This window comes from Tenrec ecaudatus, chromosome 4 (genome assembly GCF_050624435.1).
Source record: "Tenrec ecaudatus isolate mTenEca1 chromosome 4, mTenEca1.hap1, whole genome shotgun sequence".
NCBI lineage: Eukaryota > Metazoa > Chordata > Mammalia > Afrosoricida > Tenrecidae > Tenrec > Tenrec ecaudatus.
The window spans coordinates 63,046,109-63,070,504 of record NC_134533.1 but is presented as its reverse complement, the minus strand read 5'-3'; the positions used below and the strand labels follow the sequence as shown (position 1 = coordinate 63,070,504).

The 24,396-nt window shown below is 36.6% G+C and overlaps 2 protein-coding genes across 2 annotated transcripts; one reads left to right on the top strand and one right to left on the bottom strand.

Annotated features, from left to right (window-relative positions):
* Nucleotides 1-5,646: 5,646 nt before the first annotated feature.
* LOC142446717 (olfactory receptor 5P76) lies at nucleotides 5,647-6,603 on the bottom strand. The gene has a single exon (XM_075548463.1). It carries the CDS (start codon nucleotides 6,592-6,594, stop codon nucleotides 5,647-5,649), a length of 948 nt encoding a protein of 315 aa, XP_075404578.1. The 5' UTR covers nucleotides 6,595-6,603.
* A 13,165-nt stretch (nucleotides 6,604-19,768) lies between these two features.
* LOC142445836 (olfactory receptor 10R2-like) lies at nucleotides 19,769-20,728 on the top strand. The gene has a single exon (XM_075547714.1). The coding sequence runs from the start codon at nucleotides 19,769-19,771 to the stop codon at nucleotides 20,726-20,728; it is 960 nt and encodes a 319-aa protein (XP_075403829.1).
* The last annotated feature ends 3,668 nt before the right edge of the window (nucleotides 20,729-24,396 follow it).

Genomic DNA, 24,396 nt, shown 5'->3' with positions numbered 1-24,396 from the left:
TTAGCTCAAACCTCCAGCACGATATTAAATAAGAGTGGGGACAAGGGACATCCTTGTCTGGTCCCCCTTTTCAGTCGGATTGTGTTAGTTTTTTCTCCATTGACTAACACGTTGGCTGTTGGTTTTACATATATAGCTTGTATTGTCTTGAGGAACTTTCCTTCCATTCCTATCTTCTCAAGTGTCTTAAACAGAAATTAGTGTTGGATGTTGTCGAGTGCTTTTCTGCATCTATCAATATTATCACGTTGTTCTTCGAGTTTTTCATGTTAATGTGAAGAATAATACTAATGGTATTTCATATGTTGAACCATCCCTACATCCCTTGTATGAATTCCTCTTGGTCATGGTGAATTATTTGTTTTATATACTTTTATATTCTGTGTTATTTTGTTAAGGAGTTTTGCATCAATATTCATTAGGGATATTGGTCTGTAGTTCTTGATTCTTGTGGGATCCTTGCCCAGTTTGGGTATCAGAGTTATACTAGCTTCATAGAAGGAGTTTGGGAGTTTGCCATCTTTTTCTATGTTCTGGAGGAGTTTGTGTAGACTTGGTGTTAGTTCTTCCCTAAATGCTTGGTAAAACTCTCCAGTGAAGTCATCTGGTTCAGGGGATTTTTTTTGTTGGTAATCCCTTGATGACCTTTTCTATTTCTTCTATTGCTATGGGTCTGTTGAGATTCTTGACATCCACCGTGGTTAGTCTAGGGAGGGATTGTTTTTCCAAGAATTTAGCCCATGTCTTCCAAATTGTTGAATTCACTGGAGTACAATCCTTTGTAGTACTGTGTAACTATCCTTTTGATTTCATTAGGGTCTGTTGTAATGACCCCTCTTTCATCCCTTAATCTTGCTATTGAATTTGTTCCCTCCTTTCTTTGGTTAAGTTTGCCAGTGCTCTATCGATTCTGTTTATCCTTTCAAAGAACCAACTTTTAGCAATATTAATTTTTCCATAAGTTTCTTATTTTCCCTCTCCTGGATCTCCGCTCTGATTTTTATAATTTCTTTTCTTTTGCTATTAGTAGGATTGTCCTGCTGACTCTGCTCTAGTTTTTGTAATTTTTGTGCCAGTATATCAATCATGAGTCTCTCTTCCTTTCTCAGGTGTGCATGTATTGCTATGAAACTACCTCTGATGACTGCCTTTGCTGTGTGCCTTAAGTTTTGGTACGTTGTGTGCTCATTTTCATTGGTTTCTAGAAATTTCCTAATTTCATCTCTGATCTGCGCCAGTTTGCACTCTGTTATAGTTTATTGTGCCAGCCTGGCCTATAAACACAAGTAGGATTAACTGAAGGGCAGAAGGATAAATGGCTCGGTGAGCCTCACCTTGGTTGTTCTGTGCCTCACTACTTGTGGGATGCCTAGCCTGTGGACTGTGTCGCTGTAAGTTGAGGTCCCTTTAAGCCCACACGATTGGAATGTTCATCTCTGGAGTTGGGGACTGAACTGACAGTTGGGGACCTGCCTTGCTGTTTGCTGCCTGGGTATATATAGCCCAGCTCTCTCTACAGAAGGGGACTGGCAACTGGCAGCTCTCAAAATTTGAAGGACTGCTAGTGTCTCACTGCTTTATAATTTAACTGTTAATTTCTTGTATTATCTATCTGTATATAATTTAACGGTTTATTCTTGAATTATATATCTATCTTTATAAGTATATTTATATATAATTACTAGCAATCTGGTTTGTCTCTCTAGAGAACCCTGTCCAATACACACTCCTTTTGCAGTAGAGAGTTATTCATCCTCCAATTATTTGCTCTTACTTTCTTTGTCTTCCTTTTTTTGATTTCCAGTCTTATGGCACAGTGGTCAGAGAGAGGGGTCTGTATTATTTCGATGTGCTTAAATTTATGTAGATTTGCCTTAAGCCCCAGCATGTGGTCTATCTTCGAATATGTGCCATGGGGACTTGAAAAGAATATGACATTTTTTGTATTGGATGAAAAGCTCTGTAAATATCTATCAGGTCAAATTGTCTAATTGTGGAGTTTAGCTCTCTAGTCTCCTTGTTAAGTTTCTTTCCCTGTGATCTATCTTTCTCAGAGAACGATGTATTGAAGTCACCCACTATAATTGTTGAGTCTGTATTTCTTTTTTTATCTTTGGGGGTATTTGGTTGACATATTCAATCAGTCTCTCATTCGGGGAATATATGTTTACAATGCTAGTGATTCTTCACCTACCATTCCCTTGAGCATTATATAGTGTCCCTCCTTATCTCTTTTTATGGTTTGCAGTTTGAGGTCAATTTTATGCTAGATTAGGATTGTAACCCCTGCTTTTTTTGTATTGCTGTTTGCTTAGTAGCACATTCTCCAGCCTTTGGTTCTCAGCCTATTTTTGTCTGTAGCCTTGAGATGTGTCTCCCGTAGGCAGCAGATTGATGGGTGGTGTTTTCTAAGCCAGTCGGCTCATCTCAGTCTAGTCTTAGGGTGAGCCTTCCCCTCACATATTTTGAATAGGTTACCAAGAGAGGCAAGTCCTTAGAGGAGGACATCCTACTTGATAAAGTAGCGGGCAGTTAAAAAGAGGAAGACTTTCAACACTATGGGCTGACACAGTGGTTGCATCACACACAGGAGCACTTGTGAGGATGCCACAGCATCTGACCGTTGTTTCTGTTGCACATAGCATTGAACAACAACATCTAGAGGAATAACAAGCACCTAGTAGAGGTTCCTGAACATAAACAGACAAAAACCAGAGGGAAAATAATCCAAGAGCTTCTAGAAGAAAACTTATTTAACATGCGAAAGAGGCAACAATAACCATTACAGAGGCTAAAAGAATATAAACAGGACAGACTACAAAAGAAAATCTCATGTCATATCATAATCAAAGTCTCCAAAATCAAAATCAAATCCTGAGAACAATAAAAACAAAAAGCTATCTACAAAAGGGATCCAATACAACTAAGATCAGATTTTTCAGTCAAAATCATACAGGCAAGAAAGCACTGGAATTATATAAACTCTGAAAGAAAAAATTATGAACAAAGTATTATTTAGCTACCAAAATTATCACTCAAATACAAGGGAGAAATTAGAACAGTTACAAATATGAAGAATTAAAGGAATTAAAATAAAAAAGAACAAACTTATAAAAACTACAGATAGGGATTCTTTGGACAGAAGCAAGTTGCAAACACAAATATATATTTATAAAGATAGAGCCTAGCGTTGTATTGTCAGAGTTCTATAAATGCTCTTAAGAGGTGGTCTCAGTATGTTTCTGGTATACAATTTTAGTTACAGGTTTTTTGTTTTTGTTTTGAGAAAACCATATGTGAGAAAACCACATGTGAGAAAACCATATGTGAATCCCAGAATTCAGACACTCACCATAGATTGGACAGGGTTCAAGTTTGAAAACATTTCTTAGTACACATCAATAATACAGCCTGGGGAAAATTGTGTGTTCACTGTAATGGGCATCTGAATGGCCTTTTTCAGTGCTCTAAAGTAGACGTCAAAGCAAACATCTATAAAGTAAAGTTAGGATGAGAATTAGTAACGTGGATTTGTAACTAAATGAAGAAATCTTTAAATTTGTCAATATCTGTACTAATCTAAAAATATATTGTACTACTGTTAACTCTTTTAAAATATAATTGAATAAAGCAATACATAAATTAACACATATAACAACTTTAGCATAAAATTGTAGGAGAGGTGGATAAACAGAGACAGCTGCAATTCTCTCAATTTTTAAAAGTTTTATTGGCCCTTTATCCACATATCACACAATTCAATAGTTTAATCACATTAAGAATCCATATTAGCATAATCATTAGCATAATAAATTTTAGAATATTAATTTTTTCCTCCATGGTTATGTCACTTTAAAAATGAGTTCAGTAATCACCATCAGTTCTAGTGCTCCCTCCCGCCCTCCACAAACATTGTTTGCTCCCCCTACCTTGTCTTGATTTTCCACACAAGGTTGTCCTGCCCCTTCTGTGACTGGTGGGTGGGGGTCCTTTAATTAGTCCTTTAATTCGTCTTGTCTCAATGTTGTATAACTGCAAGTGGATTGTATCCTTCCATCTGCCCCTCTTGAAGGAATGTCCCCAGGCAATGTGAGGTCTCTTCTTTCAAGATGGCTCTTGTGAGGTGGTATATGGTTCATGGCCAGTAGGTAGACTTCTCTTTTGTTCAGGAATTGGTCTCTAAGATTTGTTTAATTGGTGTTTGCCCTTATTTTAGTGGACTCATACAATATTTGTCCCTTTGTGATTGAGTTACTTCACACGTCCTTCCACATTACTGTTTTTAGGGATGCGTAGTATTGCAGTGTGTGAATGTACCATAATGTAGCCATTCTTCCACTGTTGAGCATATGGACGGCTTCTAGTTTCTTCCTGTTGTGAGCTGTACTGCCCGTTTTCTATGTTCTGGAAGAGTTTGTTTAATATTGGTGTCAGATCTTTGAATATTTGGTAGAATTTCCCCGTGAAACTGTCTGGTCCTGGTCTTTTCTTGTTTAATAGTTTCTTAATAACTTGCTCTGTTTCTTTTTTTGTTATTGGTTTGTTGAGTTTTTCAATTCCGTGTGCACTAATTTGAGTGGACAGTGTGTTTCTAGGACACTATTTTGTCTAGATTGTTGAATTGAAATACACTTTTTGTAGTACCATGTTTTAATATTTTTAATTTCTCTCGGTTTGTTGTAACATCACCATTTTCACCTCTTATTCTGGGTATTTGCATCTTTTTTTCCCTTTATTAAGTTTTCCAATGGTCTATTTTGTTAATCCTTTCAAAGAACAAGCTTCTCCTGTTTATTTTTTGTTGTCTATTTTTGTTTCTTTTCCATGTCACTTATGATTTCTTTTCCTGGGTCTCTATAATTAATTTTAATTGGTAATAGCTATAAAATGGAAATTACATACAATTATCATATCCCTGTTAGCAACCACTAAAAATAATACAAAAGTTCTTGTTAGGTACCATTGACAAATATGAATAAAATACCAGTAGATCAAATAAAATAGAATTTTAAAAATATTGACATAATCCAAAACAAAGCAAGAGTAGGAAAGTTAGGGGAAAAATAACCTGACATTTTCTTCATTTCAGGAAGCTAGAAATTGTAATGCATGGTTTGGCTTTATAGGGGCTTTCTTTGTCTCTTTTGTTTTTTAATCACTGGAAATCCTTTGAATTCCTGGCCTTTTAGACTCATCATGTGTCTCTGTCATCCACATCAGATATCATTCCTCCATCCAGCGTCTGCATATCTGCATTTTTTATAACTCAGATGTAATAATTAGGTTTAGAATATTGGAATACTCTGATTAGAATAACAAAGAGAATTTCCAATCAAAATTACACAGGAATAAGGGTTAGTTTTTCAGCAGATATTTTGGGGGACACACAGTTCGATCCATACTAATCACTTGCTTGTTAATTGTGCTGTGTGCCTCCTATGCTAGGAGATAAATTACATGGGAGCGTACATCTTTGTTTGTACATGCATCTTCCACCGACCTAGAGAATATCAGGAATACTTAAAGTACTCAATATGCTTGCTTTAATCAATGCATGATATGCAGATATAATTTAGCTACAGTTTCTAAGTTTTTTAAAATATTGCATGAATAGTAGTTTTTCTATCAAACTCAACATAATAAATTTTACTTAGAAAGTATTTTTCTACCAAGCTCTCTCTTGAGAGCGCCTTTAATCTCATTATTCCTGAGACTGTAGATGAGAGGATTCAACATGGGGATAACCACCATGTAGAACACAGACACCACCTTGTTCTGGTCAGAGGAGTAGCTGGACTTGGGCATCACATAAATGAATGTAATGGTTCCATAGAACAGAGTGACTGCAGTTAGGTGGGAGGTGCAGGTAGAGAAGGCTTTGCGGCGGCCCTCAGTGGAGCGCATCTTCAGGATGGTGATGAGGATGTAGACATAGGAGACAACTATGATAAACACTGTGACCACAATGATGGAACCTGCAGAAAATGAGGGCACCACTGCAGGTATAGTGACATCAAAACAGGAAAGTTTCACTAAAGGAGAAAAATCACAGAAAAAGTGATTGACCCTATTTGGTCCACAGAAGAATATACAGAAGAAAGAAATCGTGAAGCAGGATGCATTGAGAAAACCACCTACATAAGCCACAGAGAGTAATTGGACACAAACTTGTGTGGACATTTTGGTTGAATAAAGCAGTGGGTTGCAGATGGCTACAAAGCGATCATAGGCCATGGCAGCCAGAAGGAAGCACTCAACTGTCCCAAAGAAAACGGCTGACCCAAGTTGGAAGGCACATCCAAGATAGGAGATTGTTTGTTTCTCTACCAAGAAGTTTATGAGCATATTGGGTGTGACAGAGGATGAATAACCTATATCAGCCAATGCCAAATGGCTCAGGAAAAAATACATAGGGTGATGGAGTTGGGTAGAGATTCTGATAAGAATGATTGTGCTGAGATTGCCAGATATGGTTACCAGATATATGCACAGGATTACCATGAAGAGGATGACCTGAAGGGTAGGATCACTTGTTAAGCCTAATAAAATGAACCCTGTCACTGAAGTGTGGTTTGCATCCACCAGGGAATCCATGAGACACTGTAGTTGACATCAAAATAGACCTGTAACCAAAAAAAATATTGCATTGAGGGAGTTATGCATGGCTTTACTTGTGTTAATACATATGTGGGAATTCAGTATAAAGAATGATACCATACAAGTGTCATTGCATATGAACATGCAATGACTCATTTTACATGTATGCAAATGAATGTACACATATACTCTTCTTATTTTTATTTATAAACTGTTTTAAGCAGAAAAACAAAAAAGTCAGTGTATGATTCTTTTCCATTTTTTATTAATCTCTAAAATTGCATTTAAGTCCCTCATTCCTTCCTTCCCTCCTCCCACTCCCTCCCTCCCTCCCTCCCTCTCCTCTAAAAAAAAATTGCATTTAAAATGCTTTAAAAACTGAAGAATAAAAGTATAGAGACTGATAAGAGTAACTAAAAGGTATAGTGAGTACAATGACCAAGAAGAGCAAGGTTTTGTATTGAACTTGAGAAAAAGCTGTAATTATTCCCACCTTAGTAAATCATAGTAGGGCTAAGAATTATTCATGCATTTATATTTCCATTTTTACATAAAATAATAGTTTCATTATTATTTTGTGGCTGAGGAAACTGAGTCTGAAAGAAATTATATAACTTTCACAAGGTTGTGTAGCACGTGTAGAATCAAAATATGGATGGCAGGAAATCTAAGATTTCCATAGTAACTATTATAAATGAAGATATGTAGTACCTATCTTGAAACCCAGTGTACTTGAGAATAGATTGGTATTGGATTGTCCCTAATGCTATGTGGAAGCTAATACGTGAGAGAAGTCTGGTTAGCTATGTATTTTGCAATGTCTGTTAGTTACATAAGAGGAGGTCTCGTGATGTAGTGGATTATACCTTGAGCTGCTAACCACTGGGTCAGCAGTTCAAACTCACCAGCTATTCTGCAGGGGAAAATAATGATGTTTTCTGCTCCCCCAAAGATTACTGCATGGAAGACCCAAAGGGATAGTTCTACTCTGCCCAATAGGTTCACCATGAGTCAGAATTAACTCAATGGGAATGAATGAGACCAGTTAAGTAAGTTCATTTTCTAAAAAATAAAAATATTCAATTGTTTTTTATAATACTACCATAAAGGTATTTCAGATTAGAGATGAATGCAATCATATTTTATAAACTTTTAAATTTGAAATATTTATAATTAACATATTATTTTTATCAAATACAAGAAGCCCAGGACTTCAGCAGGGCTTTGTTTTAATGATTCCAGCATAAATTGGTTCTTGTGTAAGTCATTTATTTTTAGTATATGTATCCTGCTATAAAGAGTGCTTTGAACAGTAAATAAGTCATAATATTGGGCATCTGCAAGGGAATATCTGTGAATTAAAACATTAGCAAACTATGCACTGCAAGCACTATTAATAATATGATATGCACATATATGCACACACAACAAGTAATTATAGTTGATAATTGTTTGGAGTCTACTTATAGTTTGAAATATCAGTTTAATTATGCAATGTACTTTGATAATGAAGCCATAATTAAAATATATTTATAAAAATTAGTAAGACCATAAAATACAGATGAATATTGTGTTGTCTAAAATTTTAAGAAATTTACACAAGCCCAACCAGTTGTTGGCTAAATTGGCTCATATCACCAACTTTTTGATTTTATATCCCAAGTTTTGTCTAGCAGTAAAGCATTCAGACTCATAAACAATTTAAGTTTTTCTGCCAAGCTATTTACTAGTAATAAATATCCAAGCATCTCAAAGTTAGTAAATTGATTATCATAATGGTCAAACAACTTTTTAGGTATTTTTAAATGCCTATGTGAATTTCTGATCAGATGGAATCCTGACAACTTGAAGTTCCCCTTTTATTTACATAAAATTGATTGTGTAAACAACAAATTAGCTAAAGTTTCTTACTAGCTGATTGCTAGATTATATCTACTCAATTTTCCAATATTGGCATGGATTATAGGCAATTTTAGGAAGTAATGTATTTTAAAATGATAATGAAAATCAGGAGAGCATATTTATTCACCAAAACATTGACAACAAACACCCAAAATTCTTACCTCTTGGAATAAGAACTCACTCATCTTTCAGTAATGATTCTAAAATCACCGTGAGTCTATAGCTGTCCTTTTATTACTGTTTACCTTTTGGGGATGACATGTCTGACGATCCTTGGAGATTCAGTTGTGATTTCAAGTACACCATGGAGTAGTCCGATGGTTCAGAGTTGGATGTAGAGCAATTCAAATCACATAGGACTCTGTGAATTCTCAAGAGATCAATTTATTCTTTGTTGTGTCTATGGACGCCCATGCATAGTTCTATACCTTTCAAATAATTCTTGAGGAGTACAATAAAAAGTTGTTCATTATCCAAATATTATTTCTGAATTCATTTTGATATCTCAGTGATGCATTACAAAATTTTTATGTAGACTAGCCCCAAATAAATCATCATTTACAAATAGATAACTCGATTTAAGAAGAGACCAGGAAATGTTGAAACAGACCATCAGCATCACTTTTCAAAGAAACAGTTTATCTTGTGTGTTCCCTAATTAAAGCTAACTAATGATTAACAGCAGAAACAATATCCAACACCATAGACATCTAATTGGTTCAGTGTATACAATTCTGTCCGCTGAATAGATGGCAAAAAATGTTGCACCCATATCAGCTGCATATATGAGCAACACTTTCAATGGAGGTTTTAAACAAGTAGGACATCCTGATGCATTCCTCAGAAGAAGTGTAACCGGACAAGAAAGATGTCTTTGCCAACATCAACCTGAAAACAAATCACAACCCAACAATGGTTACCGAGGCGTGGCAGTGGTCCAGGGAAAGCTAAACGAACCAGTCAAGAGCAAACGTTAAGGCATTTTCTTTGTTAACTTTCTAGAAGGCCAAAGAATGATAACATCTGCTTATTATGAGAGTGTTTAAGCAAGTTAGTCAATATTTTAGCAGAAAAGCACCTGAAAAAGTTTCACCAGAGAGGCCTTCTCCACCAAGACGCTTCCATTCGCATCTCTCATCCAACAAGGCCAATTTATTTAAATAATTTTATTGGGGCTCATACAACTTATCAAAATCCACATGCACACCAATTTTATAAAGCACATTTCTACATTTGTTACCCTTATCATTCTCAAAACATTTGCTCTCCACGTAAGCCCCTCGCATCAGCTCCTCATTTTCCCCTTTCCTCCCCACTCCCCACTCCCTCATGAACCCTTGATAATTTATAAATCATTATTTTGTCATATCGTGCACTGTCCAACATTTCCCTTCACCCACTTTTCTGTTGTCCGTCACCCAGGGAGGAGGTTATATGTAGAGCCTTTTTTAAAAAAAGGTTTCTCTCACATTGGTATCTTTTAATAATAATAATAATAATAATAAAATTAAAAATAAAAGAAAAACGTCTGGCCAGGTCAGGGATGAGACAAATAAGAACTGCTTCAGAATCCAAGGCAGAGAGGGAAGGCTGCTTGCCTCTCTCCAGAGAATGGTAGGGATGTTTAAAGGGAGGGACCGATCATGCACCAAAAGTACTTTGCTGTGTGGTGTTAAGTGGGGGGCTTTTCCTTCTCTTTTTATGTGGGGTTGGGGTGGGGGTAATATATATGTAGATCCTTATAATCGGTTCTCCCTCTCTTCCCCACCTTCCCTTTACCCTCCTGGTATCGCCACTCTCACCACTGGTCCTGAAGGGATCATCTGCCCTGGATTCCCTGTGTTTCCAGTTCCTATCTGTACCAGTGTACATCCTCTGGTCTAGCCATATTTGTAAGGTAGAATTGGGATCATGGTAGTGGGGGTTGGGGGAGGAAGCATTTAGGAACTAGAGGAAGGTTGTGTGTTTCATTGTTGCTACACTCCACCCTGACTGGCTAGTCTCCTCCCCACGACCCTTCTGTAAAGGGATATCCAGTTGCCTACAGATGTGCTTTGGCTCCCCAGCCCGCACTCATCATCATTCACAACAATATGATATTTTGTTCTTTGATGCCTGGTACCTCATCCCTTTGACACCTCGTGATCACACATGCTGCTGCACTTCTTCCATGTGGGTTTTGTTGCTTCTCAGCTAGAAGGCTGCTTTTACCTTCAAGCCTGTAAGACCCCAGACGCTATGTCTTTTGATAGCTAGGTACCACCAGCTTTCTTCACCACATTTGCTTATGCACCCATTTGTCTTCAGCGATTTCATCTGGTAGGTGAGCACACAATGATATGATTTTTTTTAATGCCTGATAACTGAGCCCTTCGGCACTTTGTGATCACACAGGCTAATGTGCTTCTTCCATGTGCATTTTGTTGCTTCTGAGCTAGATGGCCACTTGTTTACCTTCAAGTCTTTAAGAACCTAGATACTATATCTTTTGATAGCCAGGCACCATCAGCTAACGGGGCCAATTTTATAAGCGTTCTATTTATTTTTTATGAGAAATCATTAGACATCCACCTTACAATTCTTATTTGGCTCCTTCTGACTTTTTATTTTCTAATCATAAAATATAATTAAAATGACTTCCACTTTTTTACAGTTAATAAAGGAAAATAATAACAATAATAAATCGACATGGTTAAACTCCAGGAACTTCAGTTCTTTAGGTATAGACTAAATGGCTGGTATCATTTATAATAATGTCTTAAACTTAATTGAAATTATGTTGAGACATCAATTTATATTTTTGTCCTTTAAGTCTATTTTAAAAAAAACTTATTAAAGACTCCTTCAGATATTAATAATTGATGATGGCCCAAATTCAATGAAATATGCTCATGATTTCATCTAGAAGTAAAGAAGAGGAAATTTATAGGGAGACATTGATGTGCAGAATTTACTTCTTTTTTTGTAGAAGTCTATGAGAAAGCTGCAAATCCATCTTGGAAAATGAGTGACTCACCATATCTGTAATGGTGACCGAGCAGTATTTTGAACATTCAACTGTGATATGGACCAGGGGGATTTTCACGGTGTTTATTTTACATCAAAAGTCTTCATGACCAACTGAATGTTCTGAAAAGAAGGTCAGAACAAAGTTTCTATACAGGGAAATGAGATTTGCTCTGACATTAAGGCATCAAAGAGATAAGTGAGACTTTCTAATTTTCTAGAATGAAGTCAACCCAAAACAATAAATATGTGCATTAATACAAAAATACTTTGTATGCCTCCTAATTCTTTTACAATACATAAAGCAGAAGACAAAAATATACCATTATATCATGGGGTCTTTAATGTATATTAGTATAGCACATATGTAACTGTAGCACAATGTCAGTAGAAGGAAATTAATAAAGTTTGCTATTTTATTTTAATCACTAAAACATTCACTATAACTAAATTGAAATGCTGGTGACATGTATTTTAATCCTTAGGGCAACCACTAAAAATGCAATGCAGAGAAATAGAATTAATTTCAATGACTAATTAAAATAGAATTTTAAAGTACTTTCAAATAATCCAAAAGAAATCAGGCAAGAGTGTATGAGAAATAACAATAACAGCAAAGGGTATACAGAGCCTCTTTGTAAAATCTCCAGCAAACATCATTCTTAATGATTTAGGAAAATGCTAGGAAGGTCCATCCTCATGACTTCTAGTCAACATCTTTGTTAATGTCCAAAACTTTGAAATAAGCTGAACTTACAAAGAAGTAAAACTATGGAGAATTCTAAGAAATTTATTAAACTAATACTAGAACTAATTTAGCAAGTTTACATCATAAAAATACTGTTTCAGTTTTTCATGCTAGAAGCAAGCAGTAGAAAAAGTACTTCCAATGAACAAGTCATCGCAGAGTTCTTGCTGAGTTTGACGCTGTGATCTCCAGCATTGTTCTGATTACCAATGCCATGATTTTCATGTACCATCCTTTCTTCTGTATTTCCAATATTTGTATTCCAATCACCAGTGATCATCAATGTATATTGAGTGTATGTTTCATCAACTTCAGACTACAGCTGTTCTTTAAAATCTTCAATTTATTGATCTATGGCATGTGCAGTTGGTGTATTTGAGTAATAATTACATTAACTAGCCTTCCTTGTAGGAAGTAGGTATTACCCTACCACGGACAGCAATGCATTTTAGGATAGATCTTGAGTTGTTCTTTCGGAAGTGAATGCAACAGCATCCCTCCTTAATTTGCAGTTCCAGGAATAGTTGTCCATATGATTGCCAGATTCAAAATAGCCTATACTAGTCTCTTGCAAATTGCTAATGCCTGGAATATCAATCTTCAACCTTTCATTCCATATTAAATGACTTCCAATTTTCTTCAATTCATACTTTGCACGTCACATATTTGATTATTAATAAATGTCGCAGTGGCTACTTCTCATTTTGATTTATGCCACATGATAAAATGAAGATTCATGTCATTAAAGTTACTGTTCTTTGAGGAGGCAACTCTTCCCCAGTCATATTTTGGGTACTTTCCAACCTGAGTATCTCAGCTTTCAGCATTGTATCTGACAATATTTTGTGGCTATCCATAAAGTTTTAATTGTCTTATTTTCAAAGCATATCTACAGACTCTTTTTTTCCTAGTTAGTCTAGAAACACCACTGAAATCTGCCCACCATGGGTGACTTTAGTGGAGTTTGCAATACTGATGGGCATATCTTCTAGCATCACAGAAACACACAAACCTCCACAGTACAACAAATTGACGGAAGTATGGTCGTATTACACAGAGGGCACTTCATTCTCCTGTACACATTGACTGTCTTACGACTTGTTCTCCAAAACCAGAGCCTTGTGCAGCAATTCTTATGCAAGCAACTTATGGCTCTGATGTGAGGTCTATTACTGCTTGAACAAGAGAGGAACCAGGCAATGAAGATGTGAGCTCAGATGAAATGTAACTCCATCCAGATCTCCCAAGACACCATAGAGAAGAAATGACACCTCAGAGCTGTCATATCTTAAGGCATGGTGCATTTTTTATCTGCTTGTTTGATTATGTAATCATTTCCCTTTGAGCTATTGCCCATGGGTGACTCTAAGGTAAGAGTATGCACTTCCAAATACTTCCAAATACATTCTTCATATTGCAGCTCTCAAGAGTACAGCTATGAGCCATTAGCAGCCAGCTCTTAAAGAAACTAGTTTGTGTACTCATTAGCATGGTAAAGGGTATAAAAATATCTACCAACTTCAAAAGGTACTAATTTATAGTTATACACAACTACTATGACATTAGTAACAGTCAGAATGCCTGTTAGAAAGAAATACCTTTTTTTTTTAGAGCTCACAATTTTTCCTCCCTTGACAGGCTACAGCCTTTAATACACACACACACACACACACACACACACACACACCCATTATTCTGGAGCTAAGATTTTGTAATATACTATATTAAATTTAGTTCCTGGAAAGCTTGCCAAATTGATAAGCATGGCAGTTAGGATCCATTGTGGATACCACTAATGGCCATGCATTACTAGTGATTTCGGTGAAAGTGGATTTTCCTTTTCAGCAAGGTCTACTACAGCAGAATTGCCTCATTACAAGGCAATCATAGTGATCAAAATGTATGTTCATTTCTTTCTGCTCACTTTCTTCTGAATAATCCCCAGGTAATTACTTCTCCTGACGTACCCTTCTTTTGCCTTGAAAATAGGGCAAAAGCACCCAAGGGACTTGGTAAATTTTCAAAATTATAAAATAAATAAAATTGTGGAAGTAAAATGTGCTTGAGGGAATAATTTATTTTTCAACACATACTTTTCACAGATTGGATTTCAATAATTTTCATTGTTACTCAAAAGAATGAGAGCAAAGATTATTGAAAAGTTTTTATATTATGTTAGGATTGAGAAAGCCATTTTGTAAGAATCACACTAGGTGATAGAATCACAGAACACAGGACTCAAGACATTTAAGAGAGTGATCTCAAGATATTGGTCTCTCGTGGTCCCAGGACTCTCATTAAAATCTTCAATGAACACAACACTGACTTTTAGGAATGGAGAGGACATCTCACTGTATATTATAGAAGACTATAATTTCAGGTACTGATTAGACTGAACACAGAATTTTGAGGGTGAAATTGGTCTAAAACTTATCTCTGAGTTATCAGTATATGAAATTACAGGAAGAACTCAAAAAAGCCATACAGCAGTTGTTCTACGTTAGTATTGTCCTATAGTCTCATTACTTCATGATGTTAAGAGAATGGACACTTACTCTCTTTCTGTGGAAAGTGTGAATTCTAGTCTTCAATTCCTCTGTACAAATAGCATTGTTGTACTTGTGGATGTTAAGAAAATAGTTGTACTTAGAAAATTCCTTGCCAATGTTAAGAATATATTCTAGTGTGCTGAAGAAATGATAGGTTAAATTCTTAGAAAAGATGGAACACAGAAAACTACCTGAGTGACTGGTGTTTGAAGACCTGAAAACAGAGAATAATGTGAAAAACACAAGGTAAAATGGTGGTGTGGACAAAGGGTGACAGAGTCAAAACAAACAGAAGGGGGAACATATGAATCCTCCTCTCCAATATCTGCTAGGTATATAGTCATATACCTGGATAGGTAGTCATACTGGTATATTCTCACTGCGAGGAGTCCTGGTGGTGTCTAGTGGGTTACATGTTGGGCTGCTAACTTTAAGTCCAGAGTTTTTGTGTTTTTTAAAAATCATCTTATTGGCGGTTAATACAACTCTTATCACAATCCATACATACATCCATGTGTCAAGAACATTTGTACATTTGTTGCCATCATCATTTAAAAAATGTTTTCTTTCTACTTGAGCCCTTGATATCAGCTCCTCATTTTCTCCCCTCTCTCCCAGTTCCCTCACCCTCATGAACTCTTGATAATTTATAAATTATTAATATTTTTTCATGTCTTATGCTGTCCGGCGTCTCCCCTCACGCATTTTTCTGTTGTCTGTCCGCGAGGGAAGGGGTTATATACAGATCCTTGTGATCGGGTCCCCCCTTCTACCCTATCTTCCCCTTATCCTCCTGGTATCACTACTTTCATTATTGGTCCTGAGGGTTTTATCTGTCCTAGATTTCCTATGTTTCCAGTTCCTATCTGTACCAGTGTACATCCTCTGGACTGCCAGATTTGTAAGGTAGAATTGGAATCATGATAGTGGGGGGAGGAAGCATTAAAAGCTAGAGGAAAGTTATATGTTTTATCATTGCTATACTGCACCCTGACTGGCTAGTCTCCTCCATGCGATCCTTCTATAAGGAGATATCCAATTGCCTACAGATGGGCTTTGGGTCTCCACTCCGCACTCCCCTCATTCAGAATGATATGATTTTTTTTGTTCTTTGATGCCTCATACCTGATCCCATTGACACCTCGTGATCACTCAGTCTGGTGTACTTCTTCCATATGGGCTTTGTTTCCTCTCAGTAGATGAAGGACAGAAGTTTTCAAACATCACCCACTGTCTACCCCTATAAAGAATGAGTTGCAGTCTCGGAAACCTTTCTTATGAGTTGGAATCAGCTTTCTTTCGGTGAGTAGTGTTTTGTTTTGTTGGGTTTTTTTTTTTTATCACTTGTACTCCTAAGGAAAACACTAAAAAGGATTTTACAAAGTACAATGACAAAATTATAAACCTACCATATCCAAGTAAATTTTTTTCTCAGAGGAACCCAGTAGGGCAGAGAATTGCCCCCTAAAATTTTATGGTTATAAATGTTTGAGGAATTAAACTGCTCCATCTGTCTTCTTGCTGAGTGGGTTCTACCTGCAGCACAGCATGTTACCACCAGGATTTCTTTGGGAAAAAATCCACAAAAAACTCATTCCCTGATACCTGATAGCCTGAAGATTTAGAAGCTTGTCAAAATGTATGGTGGTTTAAGTACATACTATTTTAATAAACTTCCTCCAGTGATTCTGATATGCCCGATGGAATTTGACCATTTATGCATGTCAACTATGATTTGTCAAGGGTAGTGTTGTGCATGGGAATGGATGGTTGCTCTAAGGAAACCACTTCCAAGGGATTGAGAAATATTGTGGATTTTGTTCATCCTTTTTAAATGAAAAAACTAAAAAAATTATGGGCACATAATCCACATACCATGTAATTCAATAGTTCAATTATATCAAGAAGAGTTGTACACTATTACCACAAATGAAATTTAGAACATTTTCTTCCTTCTTGTCCTCATTATTAGCTCCCTATTTCCCATCATCGTCAACCTCCTGACCTGTCATATTCCTAGGAAACAAAGATGCAGTTACTGTCTCTATAGATTTACTTATAGATCTTGGATTTTGTGTATGGAAAAACATACCCCCTATGGAAAAAAGCTAGCAAATAACACAGTACAACAGAGAAAAACCTCAATCAAAAGAAAGAAAATATTTAAAACTTGAACAAATTTTAAATGGGTCAAAAGAGATATCAAATAACAAAGTATTGAATGTTACCCTAACTGAATCTGCAATAATCCACTTTCCAATGCACTCTGTATGTTAGTTAGCAAGGCTCATCACTTCCCTGGTCTGTGGTCAGATGGAGTTTTATAGAAGACTTAGTTCAGGTGTATTTCCTTTCCACTGTTCTTGACTGTAATTAGAGAAGCACGTGGTAAGTATTATCATTGATAGAGGTTATGGTCTTGCCTCATGATTCTTAAAATGTGTTGAGGGACCAACAGGTGGTTATCAGTACATTTCCCCAGGAAATAAATACTAAGTCGGGCAAATTAAGAACTACGGAATAATTGGTTCATACCTAAGAAACAATTATGTGAGGCTTTCTGAAGAAAATAGGATTTCATTCATTCCTCCTGTCCGTAAACTAGTCTTATTCAAAATCCTATAAGTATTCACTTAGCCTGCAAATTAGTAATACAAAATTATCCATTAAGTCTCTTCTATGTATAACATGTGTGTGTCAAGCTCTTTTGTGTGTGTGTGTCAAGCTCTTAAAAGACTTTATCACAAGAAAATAGGATATATACCTAGGAAAATAAAGTACTAAACACAGGAGGCTTAACGAGGCTTCTTTGGGGAGGTGGTATTTGAATGATCTTTTAAACAGCTAGGTTTTAGCAGGCAGAGAAGAGCAGGAATGGTTATGCAAGTTAGAGAAAACAATGTGTACAATGTGGAATAGATACAACAGGTCATTTCACGCTTGGGAAGCAGTGACACATTCCCCGCCTGGGAAGTTTCTTAGTAGGAGAGGTGCGTGGGTAGATAAGATACTGAATGACATGCTAGAGCCTTTGCACTTGTGGAGGACAGATAATTGACTAGCCAATCAAGTAGGTCTCCAGATCTCTCACTGCCTTTGTGAGTATGAGCACCTTTAACTATCAGCTATATCACCTTTGGAAAATTATGTAACTGAGCCACGACACTCCATTACAACCATGAGTATACCAATAGTTTTGATCTTTTATAATAGCTAACAGTATATATGAAAGTGTATAACTAAAGCATACACCAAAGGCTAACAGTTATTAGTATTCTCTAATCTGTAAAGAATATTAAAAAAGAGGTCTGTAGTGAAAAGAAGTAGCATGACCAGAGATTCAACATCTGGCTTGAAAAGCTATAGTAGGTGAAAAAACATTACTGTACATTTTCCAGTGGTTCCCAACCTTCCTAATGCCATGACCCTTTAATACATATCCTAATGTATTTAAATAAAATTATTTCATTGCTACTTTATAACTGTAATTTTGCTACTGTTATGAATTGGGCAACCCCTGTGAAATGGTCATTTGACCTCCAAAGAGGTCATGACCTACAGGTTGAGAAATGTTGTTCTAGAGAGCTGTAGAAGTACCAGTACAAATAAGTGATAGAATAGAATCCAGTGACTTTTTAAAACTTATGATCCAGTAATCTCAAGAAATATGAATGAGAGAAAATTAGGAGTCAATGGGCTTCAAGGTAGGAAGTTAAATAGAGTAGGGTGATTTGAGACATAGGGAATCTCATCATGTAAGAAGTCACATGACAGTCATGATATATTGGGAAAATGAAGGAGACTGCTGTCTGAGCCAGGAGTTCTCTAGCTGGAGTGGCATTTGGGAATTCGTGTTGGAAGAGCATTGAAGACCATATTGAGGTTTTAGGATTTCATCCTTTAAGCAATCTGTAGATTTCAGTTTTTGAAAAAGTTATTGGTGAGTTTATATATTCTGTGTTAAAGATCCCAACAACTGGTCACAGTGTTGTGCATGAAATAAACATGTTGGAGACTTTTGAAAAATACCTGAAAAAGCAACACATTTTTTGATAGATTGAGAGCAACAGAGGGAATTAAAAATGAAGATAGAGATGCCATAAAATGGCATTTTGGAAGCAATAACTTGGTATAACAGTGAGGAAGGAGTCTTATTGGGGTTCTCTCAGATGTTTATAAATAACTCAAATAGGAAATATAAGGGGACAGTTTTTATGTGGGGAAATAAGGCCAGTTCTGTCTCAAAGTCTTGCTTTCAATGGTTGGAGGATATTTGTGCACTAGACATTTGCCAGAGGAATTTGAGATTCTTTATTAATAGAGGCAAGAATTGGATAGTTATAAATTAAATGTACATGAAGCATTAAGATTGAAAAACTGTTTCCATTTAGAGGTAAATACCCTGGGAAACGGTGAGAGGAGAGTTTGCATGGCAGTCTACAAAAGTCCTGTGGGACTTGGATGAAGGTCTTCTGGAGAAGACAAGTTTCCCGCCTTAGAGTCCTTGGATTTGTAATTGGAGCCCTGGTGGCACAGTTATGAGTTGAGGTGCTACCAGCCAGATCAGCAGTTCAAAGCTACCTGCCGCTTCTCAGAAGAAAGACGAGGCATTCTATGCCTATAAAACGTTATGATCTAGCCAGAGGCTGAGTTCTAAATAGAATAGAGGAAAGGAATGCTTCATTGAGTAATTTCTGAGAAAATATTTGGATTCAATCTATGACAATACAGATTCTCCTATTAAAATATTTCTTCTCCTCACTTAGACAACTGACCTTGACATCAGCTAGAAGCATCTAGCTCCTTTGACTCAGGCTCTCCCATTAAGAGTTGCCTTGCCATTGATTGGGAGGCTTTGATTAAAGACCAGTTGACGTTAGTGCAGAAGTTTTCCAAAAGCAATTCAATGTGTTCACCTGAAGCATACCTGGACCTTGTGGAAGAAAGTTGCTGAGCACCCCAAAGGATGCGCAACCAGACAGCAGTGACTACATTTCTTCTGTGGGGGTTTTCCAGTTTCCCAGACTTGAAAGGTCTCCTCTTTGTGGTGATTTTCTTCTCCCATATGACCATCCTGCTTGCAAATGGGTCCATAATGGTGGCCATCAAGCTCAGTCGCAGCCTTCACACTCCCATGTACTTTTTCCTCTGTGGCCTTTCTTTATCAGAAACGTGTGCCACTGTGGTCATCCTCCCTCGGATGCTAGTGGATTTGGTATCAGAGAGCAACATTATCTCTCTTCCTGAATGTGCTACACAAATGTTTTTCTTTTTTGCATTAGCAGCCAACAACTGCTTCATCATGGCTGCCATGTCCTATGACCGTTACACTGCCATCCACAACCCACTGAACTACCACATGCTGATAACTGGCAAAATCTGCTGTCAGTTGATGACAGCCTCTTTTGTGGCTGGGTTCTTGATTTCTCTAGGTATTGTTCTCACTGCATTCAGCTTGCCATTTTGTGGCTCCAAAATAATACATCACTTCTTCTGTGACATCTCCCCTGTGGTCTTGCTTGCTTGTGATTACACGTTTTTCCACGAAATGGTTATTTTTGTGCTGTCTGCCTTGGTGCTGATGGGCAGCTTTATTCTGATTATGGTTTCCTATATCTTCATTGTGTCTGTGGTTGTGAAGATGCCCTCCGCAAAGGGAAGGTCTAAGGCCTTCTCAACTTGTTCCTCCCACCTCACGGTGGTGTCCATTCACTATGGATTTGCTTGTTCTGTCTATCTGAAACCCAAGAACAGTGCATCGTTTCGTGAAGATATGCTGATGGCTGTGACTTATACAGTACTGACACCTCTGCTTAATCCCATTGTTTACAGTCTAAGAAACAGAGAAATGCAGACAGCCCTCCGCAAGGTAATCAGCAGGGCAAATAGTCTTATTTCTCTTCCACAAAGAATAAATAGTAAATAAAATACTTCTGAACCTTTCAAAATTCACAGCTTTGAGCTAAATAAAAGTTGCAGGAGTGGAGTACTTCCAAAAATTATCATCATTTTCTATGAAGTAATTAAAGTATTAATTGCCTGCTATGAAGTGGCTTCACCATTTTTTGTACTACAAAACAATGCAATTTTAAAGTACTTGTAAATGTTACATTTTTAACATAAATATGAATTTATGTTACAAAACATTTATATGTGTTTTTGTGTTCATATATGTAAGGCAGATCCATATATATCTAGTAAGTATATCAAAACATGTTTTTAAGAAGATTTTCTTGAGTTAGTTGCTTTGGGGAAGGAAAAACTTCATTAATAAATAGAGAGTAAGACTGCTGCTTTCCTTATAAAGATTAACACAAACAATTAGAACTAAGTATGAGGAGATGACTATATGTAATTAGACTAAGTATGAGGAAAACTGAAAGCATTTTATTTTATTATTGTAGTTTGTATGGGTTTAATCATGTTCCCCAAGATGTGCTGAAGTCCCTGCTCTTATGATCTGAAATTGTGACCATATTTGGAAGTAGAATGTTTATAGATGTAACCAAGTTAAAGTAAGATCACATTAGATTGGAGTGAGGTCTAATCCAATGGCCGGTATCCTTATAAAAAAGGGAAATGTGTACACAGTAATACTGAGAGCTAATGCTATTGGATGACTCTGGCAGATCGGAATATTGCACCTGCAAAAGGAGGAACAGCATGTTACTGTCACCTACCATAAGATAGAAGAGGTAAGGAAGAATCCCATTTGAGAGCCTTCAGAGACGCCATGATCAGTGCCTTATTTTCCCTGATAACCTCTAAAACCACACGGCACAAATGGCTGTTGTCCTAAAAGCCATTCAGTTAAACAGTCCTTTTTTGACAGGAGTCATAGGAAACAAATATGGATTGTGATACCAAGTAGTGGGTGTTCCTATAACAAATGCCTATCAATGTAGAGGGTGCTTTGGGCTGGTGTATGGGTAGAAACTACTGGAAATATCAGGTACTTGAAAGAAAAGGCCTAGACTGACTTGAAAAGTTTGGTAAAATATGAATTTTCAAGGTAAATCTGTTGAGGGATCCACAAGAGAGATAGAAGAGTTCTGAAGAGAGCTTTGATTGTCTTAAGTGTCGAGTAAGATGAATGTACATATCACTGTGAACAGATGTTAGCAGAAATATGAATGGTACAGGTACTTTTGGTGCTGTCACAGACAGAGGTGAGGAACATGTTTTAGAAACCTGAAGAAAGTGTCCCTCGTTATACAGTGGACTTTGCTGAACTGTGATCCGCTGCTGGGTGAAATGTCAAATTGCAACTGATTAACTAGCATCTTTATTTTAGATGTGCAATAAAAGTCTGAAAGGTAAGCTTAGGTACTCTTGGCTGTTTATCGTATGTAAGAGAAAAACAGATTAATTGTGTATACATGAAGCAAAAAGGACCCCAAACTTGATAGTATGGAAAATGCTCAGCCTCATATATGCAAAGGTATGCGAATGCATACTCTGGAGAAACATCGAGGATTTGATGAGGTAAACTTTACTAAAGCGATTAAGCGTGTGATGCATGGATCTAATTAACCATATCAGCAGATATATTGCCAACTTGCACTGAAAGAGTCACAAACTAAAAAAAGAAAAATGTCAGACTGCTAGCATCCTGTAGTCAATAAAAGAGGGAGGCAGAGTTTTAAAAGAGTTATTTATTAATGAACAGGTTTTATTCTTTAAGGAAAAACAAAGGAATGGCATTCAGGATGACTTAGGTTCTGCTTGCTACTCGGCTTCATGAAGAGATCATTGAAGCTAAGGGGCTATAGCAAAGTGTGGTGAGGAAAGAACATGGTGCCCAGTTATCAATTGGAAAAGTATATGGGGTCTTAAAAGCTTGTATTCAGACAAGCAGTCATCTAAGTGGGGCATCTACCAAGTCTGCATGGAAGAAGCAAGCCAGCCTGCGTTGTCCAAAGATGATAACAAAATTCAAATATAATGAAGGGAAGAGTATGAGTGGTTCAATTTGAACACCCAATTTGCAGATGGCTATGGAGGACAGTGGGAGCCCAAAATCCATCATCAGAGCATCTTGCCAGATTAAGCCTCTGGCAGATCCCCAATTGTCATTGGTGAGGGATTCGGACAGTTTTACTACAGACAGAGATTATTATAAACTTGAATATGGTGGGTTGAATCACGTTATCATATGATAATCTTGACCTGATTTGAATTGCTTGAGATTCATATATTTCTCACTTGTTACATAACAGAAATTCCTTCTCTGGCTTTTAAAATATTTCTTGTGGTCTTTTCTTTCTTACTCTTTATTTTTTTATATTTCTGTTTTGCTTTATTTTTATTTTTATTGTTTTTCCTTTAGTTTATTTTTTATCCTTTATTTTTTTAAAATCATTTTCCTAGTAAATGAAGCACAGAAGGAGTGGAAGCTTAGAGGAGACAATAACCGCTGTGATGCTTTAGAGAAAATGAGGTTGGGGCCTGGGAGGTGGTGGATGGGAAGGGTGAGGGGAATTGAGGAGCAAACGATAAAAGTGGGAGGAGGGCAGGAGCAGTAGAACTGATTGTGATGATGCATATCCAACCCTTTTAAAAATGACTTAACTATCATATGTGAATGTTTATATCAATAAACTTTTAAAATCGAATGATGTTAATTATAAGCTTCATTTCATCACAGTAAAGTAGATTCCCTTGAATTCCTACTTTGCTAAGAGTTTTTTTTTTTTGAATGAGAGTTACATAAAATTAAATGTTTATTCTGAGTCCACCAAAATGGCACAAAACTTTTATTGTGTAACTTTGGTGAATTACAATGACTGGTTTCAAATGTTAATATGAATTTATATTACCATAATAAACCACACTTGGTCATAATCTAATGTGCTTTCTACAAATTTTGTTTATATTAGAATTCATGAGAGAGGTTGACCTATAGTTTTTTCTTCTTGTATTAACCTTGTAAAGTTTTTATATTAAAGTTATGTGAATGGTGTTAACAAGCTGGAAGTGTTTCTCTTTTTCTCTACTCTAGCAGCATTTGTGTAATATTAGCGTTACTTCTTACTTAAGTGTTTGAAAGAACTGAAGCCATTTGGAGTTACATTTTTCTTTGTGGATAGATTTTTAATTACAGATTTAGTAACATGAAAGTATGTCAAACTATTTAGAATTTGTATTTCCCATTATGTCCATTTTGGTTAGGTATGTTTAAAAAATTGTCTGTTTTTCTAAATTGAATAAAGTTGTTTGTAATGCAGAAAAAACCCCAGGATGTTGTCAGTGGAGCCACTGTTGCCACCTTAAACAAAGGTCTGGGTACAAAAATGGGGCCACAGCCTTCTCAGTTCCATATAGAAAATATGATACCACCACCACAAGTACAGAGCGTCATTGGATTAGCCTAGTGATCTTAGTAAGGGTGTTGCATCCATCTAGATGGACAAAATCAGCCAATACAATTCTTATTCAAATTTATGCACCAAGCACGAATGCTAGTGATGCAGAATCTGAAGGATTTTAACAAAGGCTTCAGTCTGAAATTGATCATTCAAGCAATTGAATGCATCGATAGTTATTGGAGATTGGAATGCAAATGTTGGAAACAGAGCAAGGGATAGTAGTTGG